The sequence below is a fragment of the Heterodontus francisci genome, chromosome 16 (genome assembly GCF_036365525.1).
Source record: "Heterodontus francisci isolate sHetFra1 chromosome 16, sHetFra1.hap1, whole genome shotgun sequence".
NCBI classification, from domain to species: domain Eukaryota; kingdom Metazoa; phylum Chordata; class Chondrichthyes; order Heterodontiformes; family Heterodontidae; genus Heterodontus; species Heterodontus francisci.
In genome coordinates, this window is record NC_090386.1 from 85,859,684 (window position 1) to 85,880,289 (window position 20,606).

General features: G+C 44.5%; 1 protein-coding gene across 1 annotated transcript in view; it reads left to right on the top strand.

Moving 5' to 3' along the window:
• Positions 1-14,113, top strand: part of LOC137378269 (1-phosphatidylinositol 4,5-bisphosphate phosphodiesterase gamma-1-like) — a 144,367-nt gene extending 130,254 nt beyond the window's left edge. The window contains exons 26-32 of the mRNA XM_068048509.1: positions 449-673; positions 3,893-4,041; positions 6,424-6,538; positions 8,936-9,097; positions 10,309-10,403; positions 11,063-11,244; positions 13,591-14,113. Coding sequence (XP_067904610.1) covers positions 449-673; positions 3,893-4,041; positions 6,424-6,538; positions 8,936-9,097; positions 10,309-10,403; positions 11,063-11,244; positions 13,591-13,630 — 968 coding nt within the window. The 3' untranslated portion in view covers positions 13,631-14,113. The remainder of the gene's footprint in view (positions 1-448; positions 674-3,892; positions 4,042-6,423; positions 6,539-8,935; positions 9,098-10,308; positions 10,404-11,062; positions 11,245-13,590) is intronic.
• The last annotated feature ends 6,493 nt before the right edge of the window (positions 14,114-20,606 follow it).

The window sequence follows — 20,606 nt, forward strand, 5'->3', positions numbered from 1 at the left end:
AAACTAACTTGTTTCAGCCAGTTTCAGCCAGTTTTACGCACAGTCAAGTGGGAACATTACTATGTGACTTCTTGTCCTCTCCTGCTTTTGCCCAGGGTCACAAAAATGCAGCTGCTGCACACTGTGTCTCAGAAATTCCAGAACCTTCTCTCCCTTAAAGGTTCATTGCTTTTTAACAGGGTCTTAAAGGCGCACACACTGTTTTTAATCCGAGGAGAAAAATAATTACAAGTCCATGGCACTGTGTGCAGGAAACGTTAAGACAATAACCAGTTCTGATGAAAGGTCACAGACCTGAAACGTTAACTCTGCTTCTGTCTCCACAGATGCTGCCTGACCTGCTGAGTATTTCCAGCACTTTCTGTTTTTATTTCAGATTTCCAGCATCTGCAGTATTTTGCTTTTCTATTAAGGCAATAACTTTTCTCCCTATTTCTTTGTGATGCAGAGATTGGGAGCGATCGGGCCTGCTACAGGGATATGTCATCCTTTCCAGAAACCAAGGCGGAGAAATATGTGAACAGAGTCAAGGGCAAGAAATTCCTTCAGTACAACCGTCTGCAGCTGAGTCGCATTTACCCCAAAGGCCAGCGCCTTGACTCATCCAACTATGACCCCTTGCCCATGTGGATCTGTGGCAGCCAGTTAGTGGCACTGAACTTCCAGACGCCAGGTACCTGCTACTTTCTTCTTTATTTTTGTCGTCATTATTATACTGCTGCCCCCCTCACTCCCATGCCCACATTCTTCTCAATGTCTCATCAGTCTCTGAGTCCCTACCAATGTCCCCTCTAAATTTGTTGTGTGCAGTACTGTTAGATTTCTTTGTGTGGCCATGCACGTGCGATATCTTAAAGGGGGCAACTCATGAGCTACCTGTGCGGCTCCTTCCAGGTTGCAGCACAGTCGTGCACACGCACAGCTTTCAGGGAACATTGTTTACTACCCGATGAGGTGAACCCCATTTCACCAGTAAGTTCCTCTAACCCTCCCCATGACATGACCACACTCAGCCAAGGCAATCCCATGACAGTACTATGCAACCAGGCAGGAGGGTAGGGTCATGGGGCAGGGGTGGCGAGGGTAGTGGAAGAGGGAGAGCACAGAGATTGTCCCTATGACCCCTGTCTGAAAGTTTGCATCACAGACGCTGCACAGCTATCAGTGACTTAAAGGGAAACTCCGCTCCATAAAGCAGTACCATTGAGTACACAGATCGACCCTCCAATATTTTCTATCTTGTTTCATAGAATCACAGAATTGTTACAGCACAGAAGGAGGCCATTCAGCCCATCCTGTCTGCACCGGCTCTCCGAATGAGCAATTCACATAGTGCCATTCCCATTCCTTCTCCCCGTAACCCTGGGCATTCTTCCTTTTCAGATACTAAGGCGGAGAAATATGTGAACAGAGTCAAGGGCAAGAAATCCTCTCAGCCTTCTCCTCCCTAAGGAAAATAGTCTCAACTTCTCCAATCTATCTTCATAACTGAAATTTCTCATCCCTGGAACCATTCTTGTGAATCTTTTCTGTACTCTCACCAATGCTTTCACATTTTTCCTAAAGTGTGGCACCCAGAACTGGATGTAATACTCCAGCTGAAGCTGAGCTAGTGTTTTACACAGGTTCAACATAACCTCCTTGCTCTTGTACTCTATGTCCCTAGGATACTGTAAGCTTTATTAACTACTCTCTCAACCTGTTCTGCCACCTTCAATGACTTATGCACATATACACCCAAGTCCCTCTGCCCCTGCACCCCCTTTAGAATTGTACCCTTTATTTTATATTGTCTCTCCATGTGCTTCCTACCAAAACAAATCACTTCACATTTCTCCGTATTGAACTTCATCTCCAGCTGTCCACTCATTTCACTTCTCTATGTCCGTTTGAAGTTCTACACTATCCTCCTCACAATTCACAATGCTTCCAAATTTTGAAATTGTGCCCTGTATATCAAGGTCTAGGTCATTAATATATATCAGCAAGAGCAAGGGTTCCCACACTGACACCTGGGGAACTCCACTACAAACCTTCCTCCAGCCCAAAAAACATCCATTGATCACAGCCAATTTCGTATCCATGATGCTACTGTCCCTTTTATTCCATGAGCTATAACTTTGCTCACAAGTCTGTGTGTGGCACTGTATCAAATGCCTTCTGGAAGTCCAAGTACACCACATCAGAAGTATTTCCCTCATCAACCCTCTCTTTCCCACCACTAAGGTTAGACTTGACTGGCCTGCAGTTGCTAGGCTTATCTTTACACCCTTTTTTGGAACAAGGGTGTAATGTTTGAAATTCACTAGTCCTCTGGCACCCCCCTGAGCCTAAGGAAGACTTGAAAATTACAGCCAGTGCCTCCGCAATTTCCACTTTCACTTCCCTCAGTATCTGGTCCTGGTGCTTTATCAATTTTAAGTATAGACAAGCTATCTAATACCTCCTCCATATAATTTTAAATCCTTCTAGTGTATTATTTACCTCCACTGTGGCCTGGGTAGCATCTTCTTCGTTGGTAAAGACAGATGCAAAGTTTTCATTTAGCACCTCAGCTAATTCCCCCCCCCCCCCCCCCCCTCCATTTGTAAATCCCCTTTTTGGTCCCTAATTGGTCCCTCCTCCTCCTTTTGCCACCTTTTTGCTATTTATATGCCTATTGAAGACTTTGGGATTCCCTTTTATGTTAGCTACCAGTCTCTTTTCATACTCCCTCTTTGCTTCTCTTATTTGCTTTTTCACTTCCCCTCTGAATATTCAGCCATTGTATTATCAACCAGACATATGTCATAAGCATACTTTTTCTTCATCTTAATCTCTATCTCTTTGTCATCCAGGGAGCTCTGGATTTGTTTGTCCTACCTTTCCCTTTCGAGGGAATGTACCTTGACTGTACCTGAACTATCTCTTCTTTGAAGGTTGCCCATTGTTCAGCTACCATATTTCCTGCCAACCTTTGATTCCAAGTAATTTATCCCAGCTCCATTCTTACCCCATTGAAGTTGGCCTTCCCCCAGTTAATTATTCTTACTCTAGATCGCTCTTTGCCCTTTTCTAAAGTCAACCTAAACCTTATGATACAATGATCATGTCCCATAAATGTTCTCCTACTGATATTTGATCCACTTGGCCCACCACATTCCCAAGAACCAGGTCTAGCAGTGCCTCCTTTCTCCTTGGACTGGAAACATACAGCTGTAGAAAATTTTCCTGAACACACTCGAGGAACTCTTGCCCCTCTCTACCTTTTACACTACTACTATTCCAGTCTATATTCAGATAATTACAGTCCCGCATTATGACTACTCTATAATTCCTGCACCTCTCTGTAATTTTCTCTGCATCCTTTCCACTAGTTGATGGCCTATAGACTACACCACGCAATGTAATTGCACGTTTTTTGTTCCTTAGCTGTAGCCAAATAGATTCTGTCCCTGACTGCTCTGGGATATTGTCTCTCTCCAGTAATGTAATGCTGTCCAAAATCAATACTGCCACTCCTCCCCCTTTTCTTCCTTGCCTATTTTTCATGAACACCTTGTATCCTTGTTTCCAGTACTGATTTATTTTTTGAACATCATCCACACTTGTTTCATGCAGGATTTTGTTGGTAGTAACTGCTTTTGATTGTGGTGGAGTACACTTTGTATTAGTCCTTCTATTCAATGATTTCCCTTTCTCAGCAGAGCTCAAGTTTATTGTGTTAACACTGGCACAGAATCTCATCCATCATTCGAGTCTCACACTGGATTGGAAATAATAGGTTAGGTTATAAACCTGGATCTACTGTGGGCTGTAAGCCAGTTGCTGCTGATATGGGTGTAAAACAGGTCATTTGTCTTTGGTATCTTGTCCTAATTTTTATTCCTTGTGTTTTGTTCCCATGTCTCAGACAAGCCTATGCAAATGAATCAGTCCTTGTTCATGTTGAATGGAAAGTGTGGGTATGTCCTACAGTCAGTTGTCATGAGGGACGAGCAGTTTGATCCCTTTGACAAGCACTCGGTGAGACTAACGGAGTCACTCGTCATTCAGCTGCAGGTCTGTTACCCAGTCAACATCAATATTCTGCTTCCTTTCCCGTGAGTCGTGAGAGCAGGTGCAATCAGTTTATCAGACGTTTGAACAGATTTAAAGGGTCAGTTTTGCAAACACATTGTTGTGTTTCTGTACAAAGGAGGGTGTGTTGCAGTAATCAGAGAGGCAGTGCTGGCATAAAACACCAAAATGAAGATACTAAAAATAAGGAACTTCCACTGTAGCGTTTATCATCTACAGAAGCTAACATTTAGGAGGAGGGATTGTTTGAGAAGGAAAGACTTGTATTAATACAGTGTCTTTTACCACCTCAGGATGTCCTAAAGTACTTTACAACCAACTTTTCAAAGTTTAGTCACTGGTGTAATATAGGAAACATAGCAGCCAATTTATGCACAGCAAGCTCCCAAAAACAGCAACGTGATAATGACTGGACAATTTTTTTGTGCTGTTGAATGTGGGATAAATATTGGCCAGGACACTGGGGAATAACACCCCTGCTCTTCTTTGAAATAGTGCCATGGGATCTTTTACGTCCACATGAGAGGACTGATGGGTCCTCAGTTTAATATCTCATCCGAAAGATGGCATCTCCAACATTGCAGCACTCCCTCAGTACTGCACTGGAGTGTCAGCCTAGATTTTGAAGGATAAATGTCCAGACACTGGGGATAACTCCTCTGCTCTTTTTTTCTTTCTTGAGCACGAAATCTAGGCTGATACTCCAGTGCAGTACTGACGGAGCACGGCACAGTCAGAGTGCCCTCTTTTGGATGCAACGTTAAACTGAGGCCCTACCTGCCCTCTCAGGACGAAAAAGAATTCACAGGACTATTTTCTCGAAACCAAAATCCCTGAAACAGATTAGATGGTTATTATCACACATTGCTGTCTCCCAGAGCCCTCTGCAATAATCTATCCCTGTGGATTTGTCGAGTCCTTTAGGCTGTCTAGGATTTCTCTCATTTATATGGAAGTAGAGTTATCACTACTTAAGGAGGGCATGTTGCTGAGTCCTCCTTGTAAATACTTGGAAGTAACTTTAAAATTATGGCAACATGTTAAAAAAAAGTTATAGCTTTTGGTTTTGAGGCTTCATCCTAAATAGCTGATTAGCTGTAAGGTGCCCATCTGGTTTAAGTGCGGCCAACAAGAATTTAAAATTCCCCCTTTTGTTTTAATAAAACAGAAAAATGACCATCAGATGCTGCTGTTGGTTCTTTTCCTGTTAATTTCTTGTCACTTTTGCTGGTGTGACTATCTCTGAGTGAAAGCTAAGCTAATGTCCCAACAGCTTACACTGTGTACGCAGGTTATTTTGTCATTATTTATTAATTTTTCGTGAAATTAAACAACTTCAACGCGAATGATAGTGACTTGCACAGTCAGAAGGTACAAATTGGGGTGTTCCGCGGGAGGAGTTTGCAGGTGAGTAGCATTTGAAGTCATCTCATTGGTGGATGGGGATCTATTGTACAGGGGTGAAAGATGAGTGGGGCTCTACCGAATTAGGAAGCGAGCGATGGTAAGTTTGGATGACTTGGAGTTAATGTAGGATGGATCGCAGAAGACCAGTGAGGAGATGGTTGGAGAAGTTGTGGATGGCAAAAGCAGAGACTTTCAGCAGCAGTAGGGTTGAAGTAGGGCTGGAGGAAGGCAATATTACTGAGGTGGAAATAGAAGGTTTTGATGATGAGGTTGAAGCATGGTTCAGGGCCAGAAGCAGCCAGGAAGGGGGATTGAATCAGAGAGTAAGGTGCAGTGTTTCCAACAGAGGAAGGACCAGATGGATTCCGTTTTGCCATTGTTACGTTACAGAAAGTTCTGAGCTCATCCACAATGTGATGTTGGACAGCGCAGTAACAGTAAAGATTTTGAGCGTGTTGGGTGGAATGACAAAGCTGGATATCAGCAGCATGACTACTGAAGTTGACCACGTACTTGTGGATATGTCAACAAGTTACAGCAGTTTGTAGGGATATAGGTGGGGATGGCGGGGGGACCAAGGATGGAGCCTTGGGACAATCCTCCAGGTAACCATGTGGCTGTGGAAGATGATAATGCATGTGAGGAGTGTGGAAATTCCTGGGTATGTTTCAGTGCGCCACAGCACTTACGCTGCGATGATCCCCCACCTTGCTTCTGTCTGGTTTGGACTTGACGAAAGATGGCAACCCTTAAGTGTGTGCCCATCACTTGGCACCACAGCCACTGCCAATCTCCCCATGGTGGTTAATGAATGCTCTCAAGACTTGAAATACATCACGGTCAGGAGCTCCGTATTGGAGGTGCACGCAAGTTGTTTGGAGAAATAAGTCATGGTGTGGCAGTGGTGCAACAGGTGGATAACTCTTTGTTTTCCCCTCATAAAATTGTTTTCACCAGGTCTTGGGAGCTCGTCACTTGCCTAAGAATGGCAGAGGCATAACCTCTCCGTTTGTAGAGGTCGAGGTCTGTGGAGCTGACTACGATAACGGCAAATACAAGACTGAGATCGTAGGTAAGAATATCTTTCTTAATTCCAATCCTGAGACAGCTGAGGCTCTGCCTCAGTTACTTGGTAACTTCCTCAGTGACATTGTTGTCACATTTTCCCCAATTTTATTTCCTCGACTCTGTGGTGTAGCTGCTGATGTGGACTATCTATAGAGCAGTCTCACTTTCATATTTTAACTAACAGCACATATAGGCACCAGAAGAGGCTGCAGTTCCCTTAGGTTTCATTCTACAATTTAGTCCTAGAGTATGCTCACACAAGTAGAGGGTACTGCTGTCAAACTAGCCCGCTTAAACAGTCTCCCTCCAGTTGCCTGTTGAGCAATCTGTTAGGGCCTTCCAATTGCCCTCCATACCTCCAATCTTATAGGATGTACTTGTATGTCATTTGATGAGTGCAATTTTCATGAGTTAGATCAAATAGCAGTGCCTGGCATTGCTTTCTACATGAGCGTACAATACTTGGCATCTTTTAAGATGAAAGAAAGAAATTGCATTTCTATATCATCTTTCACATCCCTCAGGATGCTCCAAAGCACTTCATTGCCGATAAAGTATTTTGAAATGTAGGCCTAAATTTTTCCAAGTCCCAGGTTGTTCCGCCACCGGGATGGACAGCAAGACCTCAGGTGGGATATTATCAGCGACCAATTAAGAGGCCGCTGCCGGGACCACTGTCCAAGTTAGGACGGTGGCCCACCTCTCAGAGCCACTGGCCCAATCAGCGGGCTGGCAGCTCAGCAGCGCCATCAATAGAGGTGGCTGCTACAGGAGGATGAAGCGGGTGCCTCCATGTTGAGCTGCCCTCAAAGGCCAGGTAAACTTCTTTATTTAATGTGCTGAGGCCAGGCAGGCAGGCCCTAGCAACTGGAGGGGTGAGCCCTCCACTGGCAATGTCAGAGCTGCGGGGGCAGCCTTTGCCGCCAGTGGGAGTGGGGCCCTTCTGTGGGACATGGAGCAGCCATTAAGGAAGGGCCCCCTTCCCCCTGGGAACCCGCTGGAAGGACGCCACAGGTTACCTGGCGATCTCCCGGTGTGGCGGGGGTCAGTCTCGACACCGGTAAAATCCCGAAGGAGGCAGGAAGCGGCCGTTAATAAATCAATGAATTTGCCAAATTGGCCACCCGCCTCCAGTCAGCAGGTGGCCGCACAATGGTGTTCCCGTCGTTCAGAATATCCCATGATGGTAAGAAGATGTCAGGCTCCCCTCCCGACACCTTCTGCTGCCATTTTACGAGGCCACCCTCTCCTAGCCCATCTTCAGAGGGCTCATAAATTCCAGCCCCTGGTCACTGTTGAATAACTGAACAAATAGCTAATTTCCACACAAACAGCAATGAGTTGAATGGTGGTGATGCTTATCCAAGATACCAAGACATTTTGTAGAGGAAGCAGAGGGGGCCTCGCTGCAACATCTCAAGTGAAAGGTGGCACCTCTGACAGTGCAGCTGTCCCTCAGTACTGCACAGAAGTGTCAGTCTAGATTAAGTGGTCCTGGAATGAGTCTTGAACCTGTAATCTTTAGACTCAAGACGCGAGATTGCTTCCACTGTGCCCAGCTTTGAAACATAAATGCAAACCTGCAAATATGGGATGGTCTGAGGGACCACTCAGACCATGATGGTCATGGGTTCAAACCCCAGTTGGTGCTGAGTTACTTAATTTCAGCCAGGACTGTGGTCAGGGTATTCCCATTGCCCTCAATGCCCCTTAGCCAGGGCTACACCTCCAATTGTTATCCATTGCCTCCTGTTAAAAAATTTGTGTGTGTACGTCAGACGAGGACAGAATTGGGCTCAGCTATGATAGCCTTCCACAGGTTAGATAGGCTTCTGTCAGTCTTATGCAGCGACTGCCATACACATGGCTTACCCATGATGAACAACGACTTGAGCAAGTATCAAAGAACAGTTGATCTCTTTAGAGGCACATCCCAAGAAGGAGTCGATAACATCCAGAGAGGAAGCGAGAAGAAAAAGCAGGAGAAATTTTTTTAAAAGCCTGAATTCAGACTGAAGTGTTTTATTGTTGACTATGGTTGTATGGTTGTACAATATTAATAGTGAGGAGCAACAACTTGTATTTATATAGGGCCTTATACATAGTAAAACATTCACAGGTGTTACCAAGGCATTTCAACACAAATTTGACACCAAGCCACATAAGAGGATATTAGGATAGATAACCAAAAGCTTGGTCAAAGAGGTAGATTTTAAGGAACATCAGAGGAGGAGAGAGCCTAGGCAGCTGTAGATGTGGCCGTCAATACTGGAGCGATGAGAACTGTGAATGCGTAAGAAACCAGAAATGAACAGTGAGCTGAGCCTCTTGCAGTTCCTAAAATTCTTATTTCCCACAGTGTAAAACACTGTAGAAAATAAACTTCTGCATTCCCTTTTAGCGGTGAATGGGTTAAACCCCACGTGGACAACAAAGCCATTTTCCATAAACATCAGTAACCCAGAATTCAGCTTCTTGCGATTTGTTGTCTATGAGGAAGATGTGTTCAGTGATCAGAACTTCCTGGCAGAAGCAACCTTCCCTGTTAAAGCCATAAGGACAGGTACAGCAAAGAAAAATATTCTCCTGTCCCCATGCCGCATGCTGTATAACGTCTGACCCATGTGCTGTTTCACTGCTGTCCTTTTTTTGCCACCTGTCCCTCATGTTGTTTTGGTGTCCATCCCTTGTGTTGTTTAGTCACCCTCGCCCCACATTGTCTCATTGTCCACTCTGGCCTTTCCTTGCTCGTTCATCCTTCTTTGACTTGGTGTTGTTTCACTGCCCACTCCCTGGGGGGGATTTTATGTGGGCAACGGCAGTCTCAGCCACTGAGAGCCTCGCATTGCCTCTTTTCGGGAAAACCCGCCACACTACATGCCAGTTGGACACTTGATTGGGAAGCAGCAGGCCTTCCCCAGGATTAAGGAACCCGGTGATGGAAGTCCCGCCTGGTGAGAGCTCCCGGCCAATCAAAGGCTGGCAGCTCTTTTACTAAGCGGCGCCACTGCGTAGGTGGTGGCTGCTGCTGATAATACACCCACTGGAGGCCGAGGATCGCCGAAGGACCCAGGCCATAGGTAAGTCATGGCGGGACGGGTTTCACTGCTTGGGAGTCATGGGGGAGGGGAGTTGTAGGGGTTTGAGAGCAAAGCAAGGGGTTGGCTCTTAGCAGCCACCACCACATACCCCCTTCCCAATTTCGGGTCCTTCGATCAACCACTAAGTGCCTTTGAACAATGGACTTACCCCCACCTCCCCTCCCCCCCTACCCCACCCCACCCCCCCGCTCCACCCCCTCCCTGGAGCTGGGAAGAAACTCTCACGGGTTTGATTGGCATTCTCCCCTTGTGTGCCAGGCCCACCCACCGCTGGGCTACTCCTAGCGGTGGCGGGTGAGGCCCTTAACTGGGCATTAATTGTCCACTTAAAGGGCCTCAATTGGAGGCAGGGCAGGAATGAGCTATGAACCTAATTGAGGTGGAGGCAGGAAAGTGGCAGGGTTCTCCCCCACCCCCTCCCCCCCCCCACCACCCCTGTCACCATCCTGCCCGATCAAATGCTCTCCCTGCCTCCAAACTCGCCATGGGGGAGAGCATAAAATTCCCACCCCCACCACCGTGTTGCTTCACCAGGCATTCCCAAGTGGTTTTATCCTCCAGTTACCCATGTTCCATTGCTTGTCCTCGTGTTTCCCCCCCCAACAACTCTCCCCACTTGTGCTATTTCTCCTGTAATACTTGCTGTTCACTATTGTCTCTCATGTTGTCTCAGGTTACCGATCTGTGCCTTTGAAGAACAGCTATAGTGAGGACCTCGAATTGGCAGCATTAATGATCCACCTGGAGGTCCTGGAATCGATGATCAAGGTCGGACAGGCTTACGCTTCAACTCGGTTTATCTCGTGTAAAATGGGGGAATGTGGTTCGCCCAGTAAAAGGATGCATTTTTAATCAATGACACAAACCCAATCTGCCCACATCATGAATCAGATGACGCCGTGTTATAGTAAACCCAACTCGCGCTATCCTAGAAACAGTGAAGCTCCTTCGGCCCCTTTGCAATACCACAGGGAAAATCCAACTGCAAGCACACAGGTTCCTCCAGGTGAAATGTAATAATCAGACTGCAAATAATTGCGGGAAAGGCGGCCTTATGTAACCCAGCACTCTGAGTAAAACAAAAGCCCTGATATTTGAGGGGAAGGCAAAAACAAGTTGTTGTGATCTGGAATGCACCTCCTGAAAGAGGAATGAAAGCAGATTCAATTGGAACATTCAAAGGGAAGCTGGATCTCGACTTAAAAAGGAAATATGATTTGCAGGGCTATTGGGGAAAGAGCAAGTTTGTGGGACGAATTATACAGGTCTTTCAGACAGCTGGCAGAGGCATGATGGGTTGAATGGCCTCGTTCTGTGCTGCATGATTCCACAATTCTATATGCTCACTCTGCTTTACTTGTCCTTTGTCTTCTGTTCTCTTTATTAATTCCTTTCATTAATTTTAACCTCTATTCTCTTGATTCCAGGAAAATGGTGACACAATTCTGTGTGCGTCCAATCCATCCCTCCGAGAGCGCAATGCTGACCATTCCAGCCAGCTACTGGCCTATAGGGGCAGGGAGGGATCGTTCGATGCCCGATACCAGCAGGAGGAACTACGGCTTTTCCAGGAACAGCAGCTGGAGCACGCCGAGACCAGAGAGAGGAGGTAACACTGTTTTATTTAGAAACATGACGATAATCCTTGAAGAGAATTAACTCAATTCAGTTGACTTGAGGTCCTGTCAAGAGGGTGGTGACAACCCAACACAATATTACAAACCTGGTATAAATATCACAGAATCATTTAGCACTGAAGGAGGCTGTTCGGCCCATCCTGCCTGTGCTGGCTTTTTGAAAAAGCTATCTAATTAGTCCCACTCCCCGATCTTTCCCCACAGCCTTGCAAATTTTCCCTTCCCATGTATACATCAATTCCCTCCTGATCAGCTCACTCAACATAGATTGAGGATTGAATCTGGTGCTTTTGTTGGCCAAATATCTCTGTAACGCAATGTGAGGTAACTAATATTATTGAGACAAGGCAGTTTTGTAATTTTAACCAACATGTGATTTTTAACAAATGGTTGGACGCGTTGTGATAAGCAGCACGATAATGTGATTGCATCGCCTGGATCATCATGATACCCTCTTTTATGTTCGGGGAGTCATGTTGCCATGACGATGCGACCCTTTCAATGTTAATGGAGAATGTTTGAGTCAGATGCTAACGCTCAGTGCTGGAGGGCTACAAGTTCAGCAGAAAAGCAGAACATTAATTTACCACAACTATTACGCGTGTGCTGATGGTGCACGGGCTCATCTAGGAGAAACCTTTGAGTTGAGTTGGAGGTAGAAGGGTTACCAACTCTGGTTCAATAAATCATAGAGTCATAGAGTTATACACCACAGAAACAGACCCTTCGGCCCACCGTGTCTGCGCCAGCCATCAAGCCTACCTATTCTAATCCCATTTTCCAGCACTTGGCCCTTGGCCTTGTATGCTATGGCATTTCAAGTGCTCATCTAAATACTTCTTAAATGTTGTGAGGGTTCCTGCCTCTACCACCTCTTCAGGCAGTGTGTTCCAGATTCCAACCACCCTATGGGTGAAAAACAGTTTCCTCAAATCCCCATCTCATGACCTCTCACCCCCAACCGCCCCAACCAGTCAAATATCATTTTTCTTCATCTCCAATATTTTTATAACCGATAAATAAAAGCATTGAGAGAATTTTTTGTTTTTAAACAAAAGCATTCCTTTTTTTTTGTTGCTCCTTTATGATTTTTTCTCCCAGCAGATACAGGAGCTGATAATGGGGAGGGAGCAAAGGAAGTCAAACTGGGTAACCATAGTTACACATGGCCATTTACCCATGCCGTTCTTTAAAAAAACTACTTCGAAAGACAGAAGAAAAGCAAACCATTGTCATTATTGTTCTAGAATATGCCTTGGTGTTTTGTGCACCTATTTATTTTATACATCCCGTGCTTTGTATTACAAAGTGTCTTTGCTTCCTCCATGCTCTATGTATTATATTATGGGCCACATTTATTTATATACTGTTTGTACCTGTTCTGTGCATTGTGTTATCCAACATATATATGATCTGTGTGTGTTCCATACAATGTACAATTTTATATACTGTTTGTTTTCTGTCCATTGGGCTGTGTACAGTTTATATTGTGTATGTATTCAATCTAAGCACTGTGCTAAGAACATAGGAAATAGGAGCAGGAGGAGTCCATACAGCCCCTCGAACCTACTCAACCGTTCAATAAGATCATGGCTGATCTTTGACTTCAATTCCACTTTCCCGCCCTATCCCCATATTCCTTGATGCCCCTAGAGCCAAAAATCTATCAATATCAGCCTAGTATGTACTCAATGACTGAGAATCTACAACCTCCAAAGATTTACGAACCTCTGAGTGAAGAAATTTCTCCTCATTTCAGTCTGAAATTACCGTTCCTTTATCCTGAGGCTATGTCTCCTAATTCTAGATTCTCCAGCAAGCAGAAACAGCCTTTCAGCATCTACCCTATCAAGCCCCCTCAGAATCTTATAAGTTTTGGTTTGATGTGTACATTTATTCTGTACACTGCTTTTATCTCTCTCTCTCTATATATATATATATATATATATATATATTTATATATGTATGTTTGTGTGTTTATTCAGTTTTGCCAATGTTATTATTGCAGTATGAAGCCTTGGAATTTGCACAACTCCCTTGGTAAGAATATAAGAAGATCCCAGGGTGATTTAAGGCTATTCAGTTCACCAGAGATTGCTTCTACGTATTCTAACATCTATGTTTTAAACAGTCCAACATCTGTATCCATACCATCCTGTCTAGAGGATTATTCCAGGCAATTATTATCCTTTGTGTGAGGATGTTCCTCCTGGTAGCTGTTCTCAATTTATTTTAAATTGGAATTAATTTATTCTTATAATCTGCTCCCCCAGCCTTCTGTAGCCCGGAAACTACATCATTTTGTTTCTTTCTCTCAGGTTATTGAGAAGAACTAGGATAAGCGGAGACAACAGATGAAGGCTGGCGGATATGGATTGTGCACATGCCGTGTCAGGTCTAGGGATGTGGACTGCTGTAATTTGGTTTCCATGGAAACTCTTGCTGCTCTGGCCTATTTTGGGCAGCCTCTCCAGTACGACTCATAACCCTTGTATTCACAGGAAAGTACATTTTAACTTCGGAATAAGTGACATTTTTTTAATGTGCTGTCAAAAATAGTTTTAAAGAAGAGAAAAATACGAAAATCCGCATTAGGCAGCAATGGGAACTGGCCAGTGTTTCATCTTTGTAATTACTTTTCTGTTGAAGTGTGTGCCCAGTCGGTCATTCATGATCTACTGCTTATTAAACTGTGAGAATTGTTCTTACTTAAAGAACGTAGCAAATCTACAGTGTGCCTGTACTAGTATAATGTAATATAATGGTAAAGATGCCTTTTAGCCAGAGGCACAGCAAGCCATGAAGTAGAACGTGTTTATTAAATACTTGTCCATGATGCAAGATTTTGTCCTGTGCACTTTATTTGGACTTTGACACACTGAGTTTCCGCAGGTACTGCTGTTCGGGCACTGGTTCGGAGGCCATTCAAGGCTTCTGCTCCACAGAGTAAAGATGGTTCACTGCAGATAGTTACTGGGCAGCCCTCAGGGAAAGATCTGGTCACAGCTCTGCGCTGATAATGGTCTGGTACCAAGGTGACAAACTCAGGAGCTTGGTCATGGAGGGCCAATGATGCGGGAGCACCCAGACTTGCAAAAGAGTTAGTTCATAGAACCTTACAACACAGGAGCCCATTCGGCCCATTCTGTCAGCTTTCTGAACAAACTATCCAACAGTGCCGTGCTCTTTCCCCATAACCCTGCAATAGTTTTCCTTCTCAAGTACCAATCCAATGCCCTTTAAGGCAGTGCATTTCCAGATGATGACAACTCACTCTGCCTCATCAGCCTCCCCCCGGCCCGCCACCCTTGACTCTTTTGCCAATTATCTTAAATCTGTGGCCTCTGCTTCTTGTAAAAAAAATTTTCTAAATGCCACAGGCATGAAAATGTTATGAAGCCTGGTTGATAAATCAGCATAATAGCTCTGGTGGCAGCACACTGGAGCTATACTCTCAGTCAGAGGGTCTGCGTTCAAACGCTGTTTGATAACAGTTATTCATTGTGGGAGAGTTGTGCAGGTCTTGCAGATATGGAGCAGGAATTAACTTGCCTGTCTCTCAAAGTACAGGTCCTCTCGCTGAAATCAAGTGCCGTCATTGCTCAAGCTGTGGCCTGCTGGTAGAGCTCTGGCCTCTGAGTTGGAAGGTTTTGTGTTCAAGTCCCACTCCAGGACATTGAGCACAAAATCAAAGCTGACACTTCATTGCAGTGATGAGGGAGTGCTGCCCTTTTGCATGAAACATTAAACCAAGGCCTTCAACAGGTGGATGTAAAAGATCCCATCACTCTATTTTGAAGAAGAGCAGGGTAATTCTCCCTGGTGTTCTGGCCAATATTTATTCCTTGACCAAAATCACCAGAACAGTGATCATTATTGCTTTACTGTTTGTGGGAGCTTGCTGTGCACAAATTGGCTGCCAGGTTTCCTATGTTACAACAGTGACTACACTTCAAAAGTATTTCAAAGACTAAAGTGCTTTGGGACATCCACATGAAAGGCATGACATAAATGCATGTCTTTCATTTTATGATTTACACAGCATCCCTGATGTACAAGAATGTCTTGGAGCAATTTACAAGGGGAATGAGGACGGAATATAAAACAGAGGATAAGAAATTGGTGGGCCATCAAAAGCATTGTCAAAGAGAGAGGATTTTAAGAGGCTGGTAAAGAAAACAAGAGAGGTAGCAAGGCATGTTGTTTGCAGGGAGTGTGCCACTGCCTGAGAGATCAGCCCCCAGCGATGAAGTAAAGGGCAACCAACTATCCAGAATCACAGGAGCAGAGCGCCTTTGCTGTGACCAATGGCTGAACAACAGCACTCAGATGTTATATTTGTACCCTGACTTGGTTAGACCACACTAGGAATACTGTGCACAGTTCTGTTCTGCATAATGTGAAAAGGATAGAGAGGCACTGGAGAAAGTGCAAAAAATATTTACAAAGGTGAATACCAGAACCAAGAGGATTTAATTATGAGGAAAGACTGAACAGGCTCTGGAGCATTTTTCTCTAGAAAAGAGAAGGCTGAGGAGTGGCCTAATAGAGATCTTTAACATGATGAAGGGGTTTGATAGGGTAGACGCAGAGAAGATGTTACCGCCTGGGGGGGCTAGTTTAACACTATAAATCTATGATAGTCACTAATAAATCCAGTAAGGAACTCAGGAGAAATTTCTTTGCCCAGAGAGCGGTTACAATGTGGAACTCGATACCACAAGGTAGTTGAGACGATCAGCATTGAAGTATTAAGGGGAGGCTAGGTAAGAATATGAGGGAGGAAATAATTGAAAATGATAGGGTTAGGTGAAGAGGGAAGGAAGGAGGCTCGTGTGGAGCATAGCCACTGGCATAGATCACTTGGGCCGAATGACCTGTTTTTGTGCTATAAATTCTATCTAAGACGAAGGGGAGTGACCCCTTGCTGATTCGCTGAAGCCCATGACTGATTTCACCATCCTAGAATTGCTTGGAAATGAAAACAGGGAAACAAGTTGGACAAAACCGTCTTTGTTAATGTTTATTTCCACATGAGCAGTAGTCTTAATCCCGTGTTCCCGTCTGTTCCGATATCTCTCTATTCCCCCTTTCCTTCAACTATTTTTCCAATTCTAAAATGTCAATATGGTCACTGCTTCAATCACGAGCTGTGACAGTGCTTTCCACAGCCGCACAACCCTCTGTAAAGAAAAAGGTTCTCCCGCTCCCTGTCCTTGTGTTTAACCGTATACCTGAGTCTCCTTATTGTAGACCCCCCACCCCCCGCACACCACTGTTTTTATCCACTCTGTCCTGTCCCTTCACAATTTTACCCCTGTCCCTTCACAATTTTACCCCTGTTCCAATGTGATCTCCACAGATGAACCACTTGAATGTTTCCAGCATTTTCTTCTGCTAGTTTCCAGCTTTCCAAAATCTGCAGTTTTATATTTGTTGCTTTTAGTGTGGAATTTTATTAGGTTCAGAAGAAGGCAGCAAGCAGTTTTGTAATTTTTATTAAGTAGGAATTATGATTTTCTGTTTCGTTGGTCTGGTATTTTCAACGCCTGCAGCTATTTTTGTGGTACTGTGTCGAAATTTGTGATATGTGTAGAAATTGCTGCAAAAGGTCACACCACACCATATTACTTAACTGTAGAAACTGTAGAAAGCAAAGGACTAGGAATTGGAATGCAATTGGACCCTCCAGTCAATCTCCTGACTCTCTAGACTGTAGATTGTACGATTATCCAGTTTGCTAAAATCCACACTTCAAATTGTCATTAATAGTTCCTCACTGCATCAGGACTGCCTAGCATTGTGGTAAATAACAATACCACTTACCATTTTAAAAAAAACCTACATTGGATCTTTATCTGTTACACATTCTATGAAACACAGCTGGAATTTTCTCTGCTGTTTCTGCTGAACTAGGCCTCTATGATTTATCGCAATGTCCCTGAGAGGAGGAGGCAAAAAAAAAATCGGTCAGGGTTCATTGGCTGTTTGCTGATCCCAGCTGGAATGAGGACAGGGATGGGGGTCATCCACGATGCCACCACAGTTCAATAGCCTGCAACCACTCACCATCTAGGCTCACAGTTGAAGAATAGTCACTTGGATGAGGTACCATGGGGACCCTGGTGCTTGTGGAACCCAAGCAAGGGCTGGATGCCTCTACAAAGGAGGAGGGGTGAGGGAAATGAAGAAAAATAGGCTGTAATTTAATCTGAACTGAAACAGAAAATGCCGGAAATACTCAGCATCGGTGGAGAGAGAAACAGAATTAACATCGCAGGTCGGTGACCTTTCCTCAGAACAGGAATGGGTTAGAAATGTAATAGATTTTAAGCAAGTGAAAGGGGGGATGGTGGGAAGAACAAAAGGGCTATCTTTGATAGGGTGGAAGACAGGAGAGGTTAAATGACAAAAGGGTTGGTGTTGCAAAGGGAGTGGTAATGGGACAAGTAAGGAAACAAAAGATGTGTCTAGAGGAGGTGTGAATGGCAGAATGATGAACAGTTGCCATCCACTAATGATCATAACTTGCGCAGCATGTGCAGTTCAAATGCTGTTCATTAAACAACAGGGGTGCAGCATATGCCCCTTCCCAGTTGTCATGACACTTGTATACCTTTAATTTAAGGGGACGGTAGCATAGTGCTAATGTTACTGGACTAGTAAGCCAGAAACCAGGACTACGAACATACATACGAACATACGAATTAGGAGCAGGAGTAGGTCATTCGGCCCCTCGAGCCTGCTCCGCCATTCAATAAGATCATGGCTGATCTGTTTGTGTTTCGAATTCAACACTTCCACCTACTCCCGATAACCTTTGATTCCCTCGCCAACATAAGGAAAAAAGTGGGAATGTTCGCTGATGATTGCACAGGGTTCAGTAATATTCACAACTCCTCAGATACTGAAGCAGTCCATGCCCACATGCAGCTGGACCTGGACCATATTCGGGTTTGGGCTGATAAGTGGCAAGTAACATTCGCACCACACAAGTGCCAGGCAATGACTGTCTCCAACAAGAGAGAATCTAACCATCTCCCCTTGACATTCAATGGCATTACCATCACTGAATCCCCCACCATCAACATCAATGGCTTACCATTGACCAAAAACTTAACAGGACCAATCATATAAATACTATGGCTACTACAGCAGGTCTTCTGGGAATTATGTGGCTCCCGACTCTCCAAAGATGTCTGCCATCTACAAGCCACAGGCGAGGAGTGGTAATACTCTCTACTTGCCTGGATGAGTGCAGCTCCAACAACACTCAGGAAGCTTGACACCATCCAGGACAAAGCAGCCCACTTGATGGGTGCCCCATGCACCACCTTAAATATTCACTCCCACCACCGCTGGTACACAATGACAGCAGTGCCTACCATCTATTTACAAGATGCACTGCAGCAACTCACCAAGGCGCTTTCGTCAGTACCTTCCAAACCCGTGACCTTTACTACGTAGAAAGACAAGGGCAACAAATGCATGGGAACGCCACCTACAAGTTCCCCTGCAAGTCACGCACCATCCTGACTTGGAACTATATCACTGTCACTGGGTCAAAATCCTGGAACTCCCTTCCCTACGGCACTGTGGGTGTATCTACACCCCAAGGACTGCAGCAGTTCAAGAAGGCGGCTGATCCTTTCTATTTGGTGCTTCTTGTAGCTGCACTTGGAATATTAGGTCTGCACAGAGATTATCAGTACTCTGTAAATGCGCTGTGATGGAAATGTGGGAGGAAATGCGAGATGCTGAAATTACAAAGCAAGCAGCAATATTCCACCACGTAAGCATTGCCAGACAGCTGCTATTCCCCAGTGCGGTCTCTCTGTCCTTTCATCCAGGCCTTGTAGATGTGTACTGGCATTTCTTTCCAGCTTTCCTCCCAGTGTCCTCTCTCATTTCCCTGTAAGTGCTTTCAGATGTTGGCACTGAACTGCACATTGTAACCGTAGGCCCCAGCCAGTCTGTGAACACAAAGCCCTACACAGTTTAGAGAAGGAACGCAGTGGAAAACGGGACAGAATGAGATCTGGGGCTTAGTAAGTATTTAGGGGTGGGAGGGGTGAGGGCGATCAGGCACTGAAGAGGGAGAGAGAGAAAAAAACTTGGCACAGAAGAAGAATTTCAAGTAAGAGCAGAAAGGAAATAACACAACCCCTCAGAGTGCTGCTTCTGGTATTTGTTAATCCAAACAGAGGAGGCCTCCTTCACTCTGCTCCAGCATCCTTTTCTAAGCTCGTTGGCATGATTCTTAAAAATGAACTAATCAGCCTCACATATCGCTTTCAAAAGGAATAATGCAAAGTTGTTTTTCTATTTTCTACTTGCTTCAACTTGAAAGTACTTCAAAAAATTACAGTGTTTGAAAATTGCAGTCGTCAAAATTTGGCAAATATCTAAAAAAAACTCGCATTTATGTAGCACCTTTCACCACCTCAAGTGGTCTCAAAGTGCTATACAGCAAATGATGCACTTTTTAAAGTATTGTCACTGTTGTAGGAAACAGGGTAGCAAATTTGCACACAGCAAGCTCCCACAAACAGCAATGTGATAGTGACCAGATAATCTGTTTTTAGTGATGTTGATTGAGGGATAGTGACCAGGACTTCAGGGATAACTCCCCTGCTCTTCTTCAAAATAGTGGAAATGATTTTTTACATCCAATCAAGAGGGTTTAACATCTCATCTAAAAGACTCCCTCAGTACTGCGCTGGAGAGGCAGCCTAGATTTTGTGCTCAAGTCTCTGGAATGTTTAAATCACTGAACTGGCTCTCTGGGAGGGAGAGCAAGAGAAAATACAACAGGCTTGTCATTTGTGTAATTAGTAATTTATGCAATAATTGCATGTTTATTCTCTTTCCTCCCTCACAAGTCTCTTGCAGCATATTCCTAGTTGTGTTTGACAGCCATCAGAGCATAGTTGTACATATAGGTTTGGCAAGTACGAGCAGCTCCATTTATTGGACCAGGTGATGCACACATCTCAGCTGTGCAACAAGTGGTATATAGAGTGATGCATAGCCTGTTCAGCTTAAACTCACTACTGTCCGGCTATGAAATCAACACTTTGATCGTTGGGTCTATGATGCCGCAACATGCATACAGGATGATTCACAGCACTAACAAAATGAGTTGCGTGGCATCAGAAAGGTTGTTTTAAACAGGACAGTCACTAGATCCTCTAGTGTTTGGCACTGAATGATTCAGGGCAACCTACAAAATGGTATAGTCTAGGCTGGGTGGGTTTGATCCCTTTAGATTTGGTTCATTCATTGATTAAAGTCTAAAAGTCCATATTCCTGTCTAATGTGCAAATGGGATGAA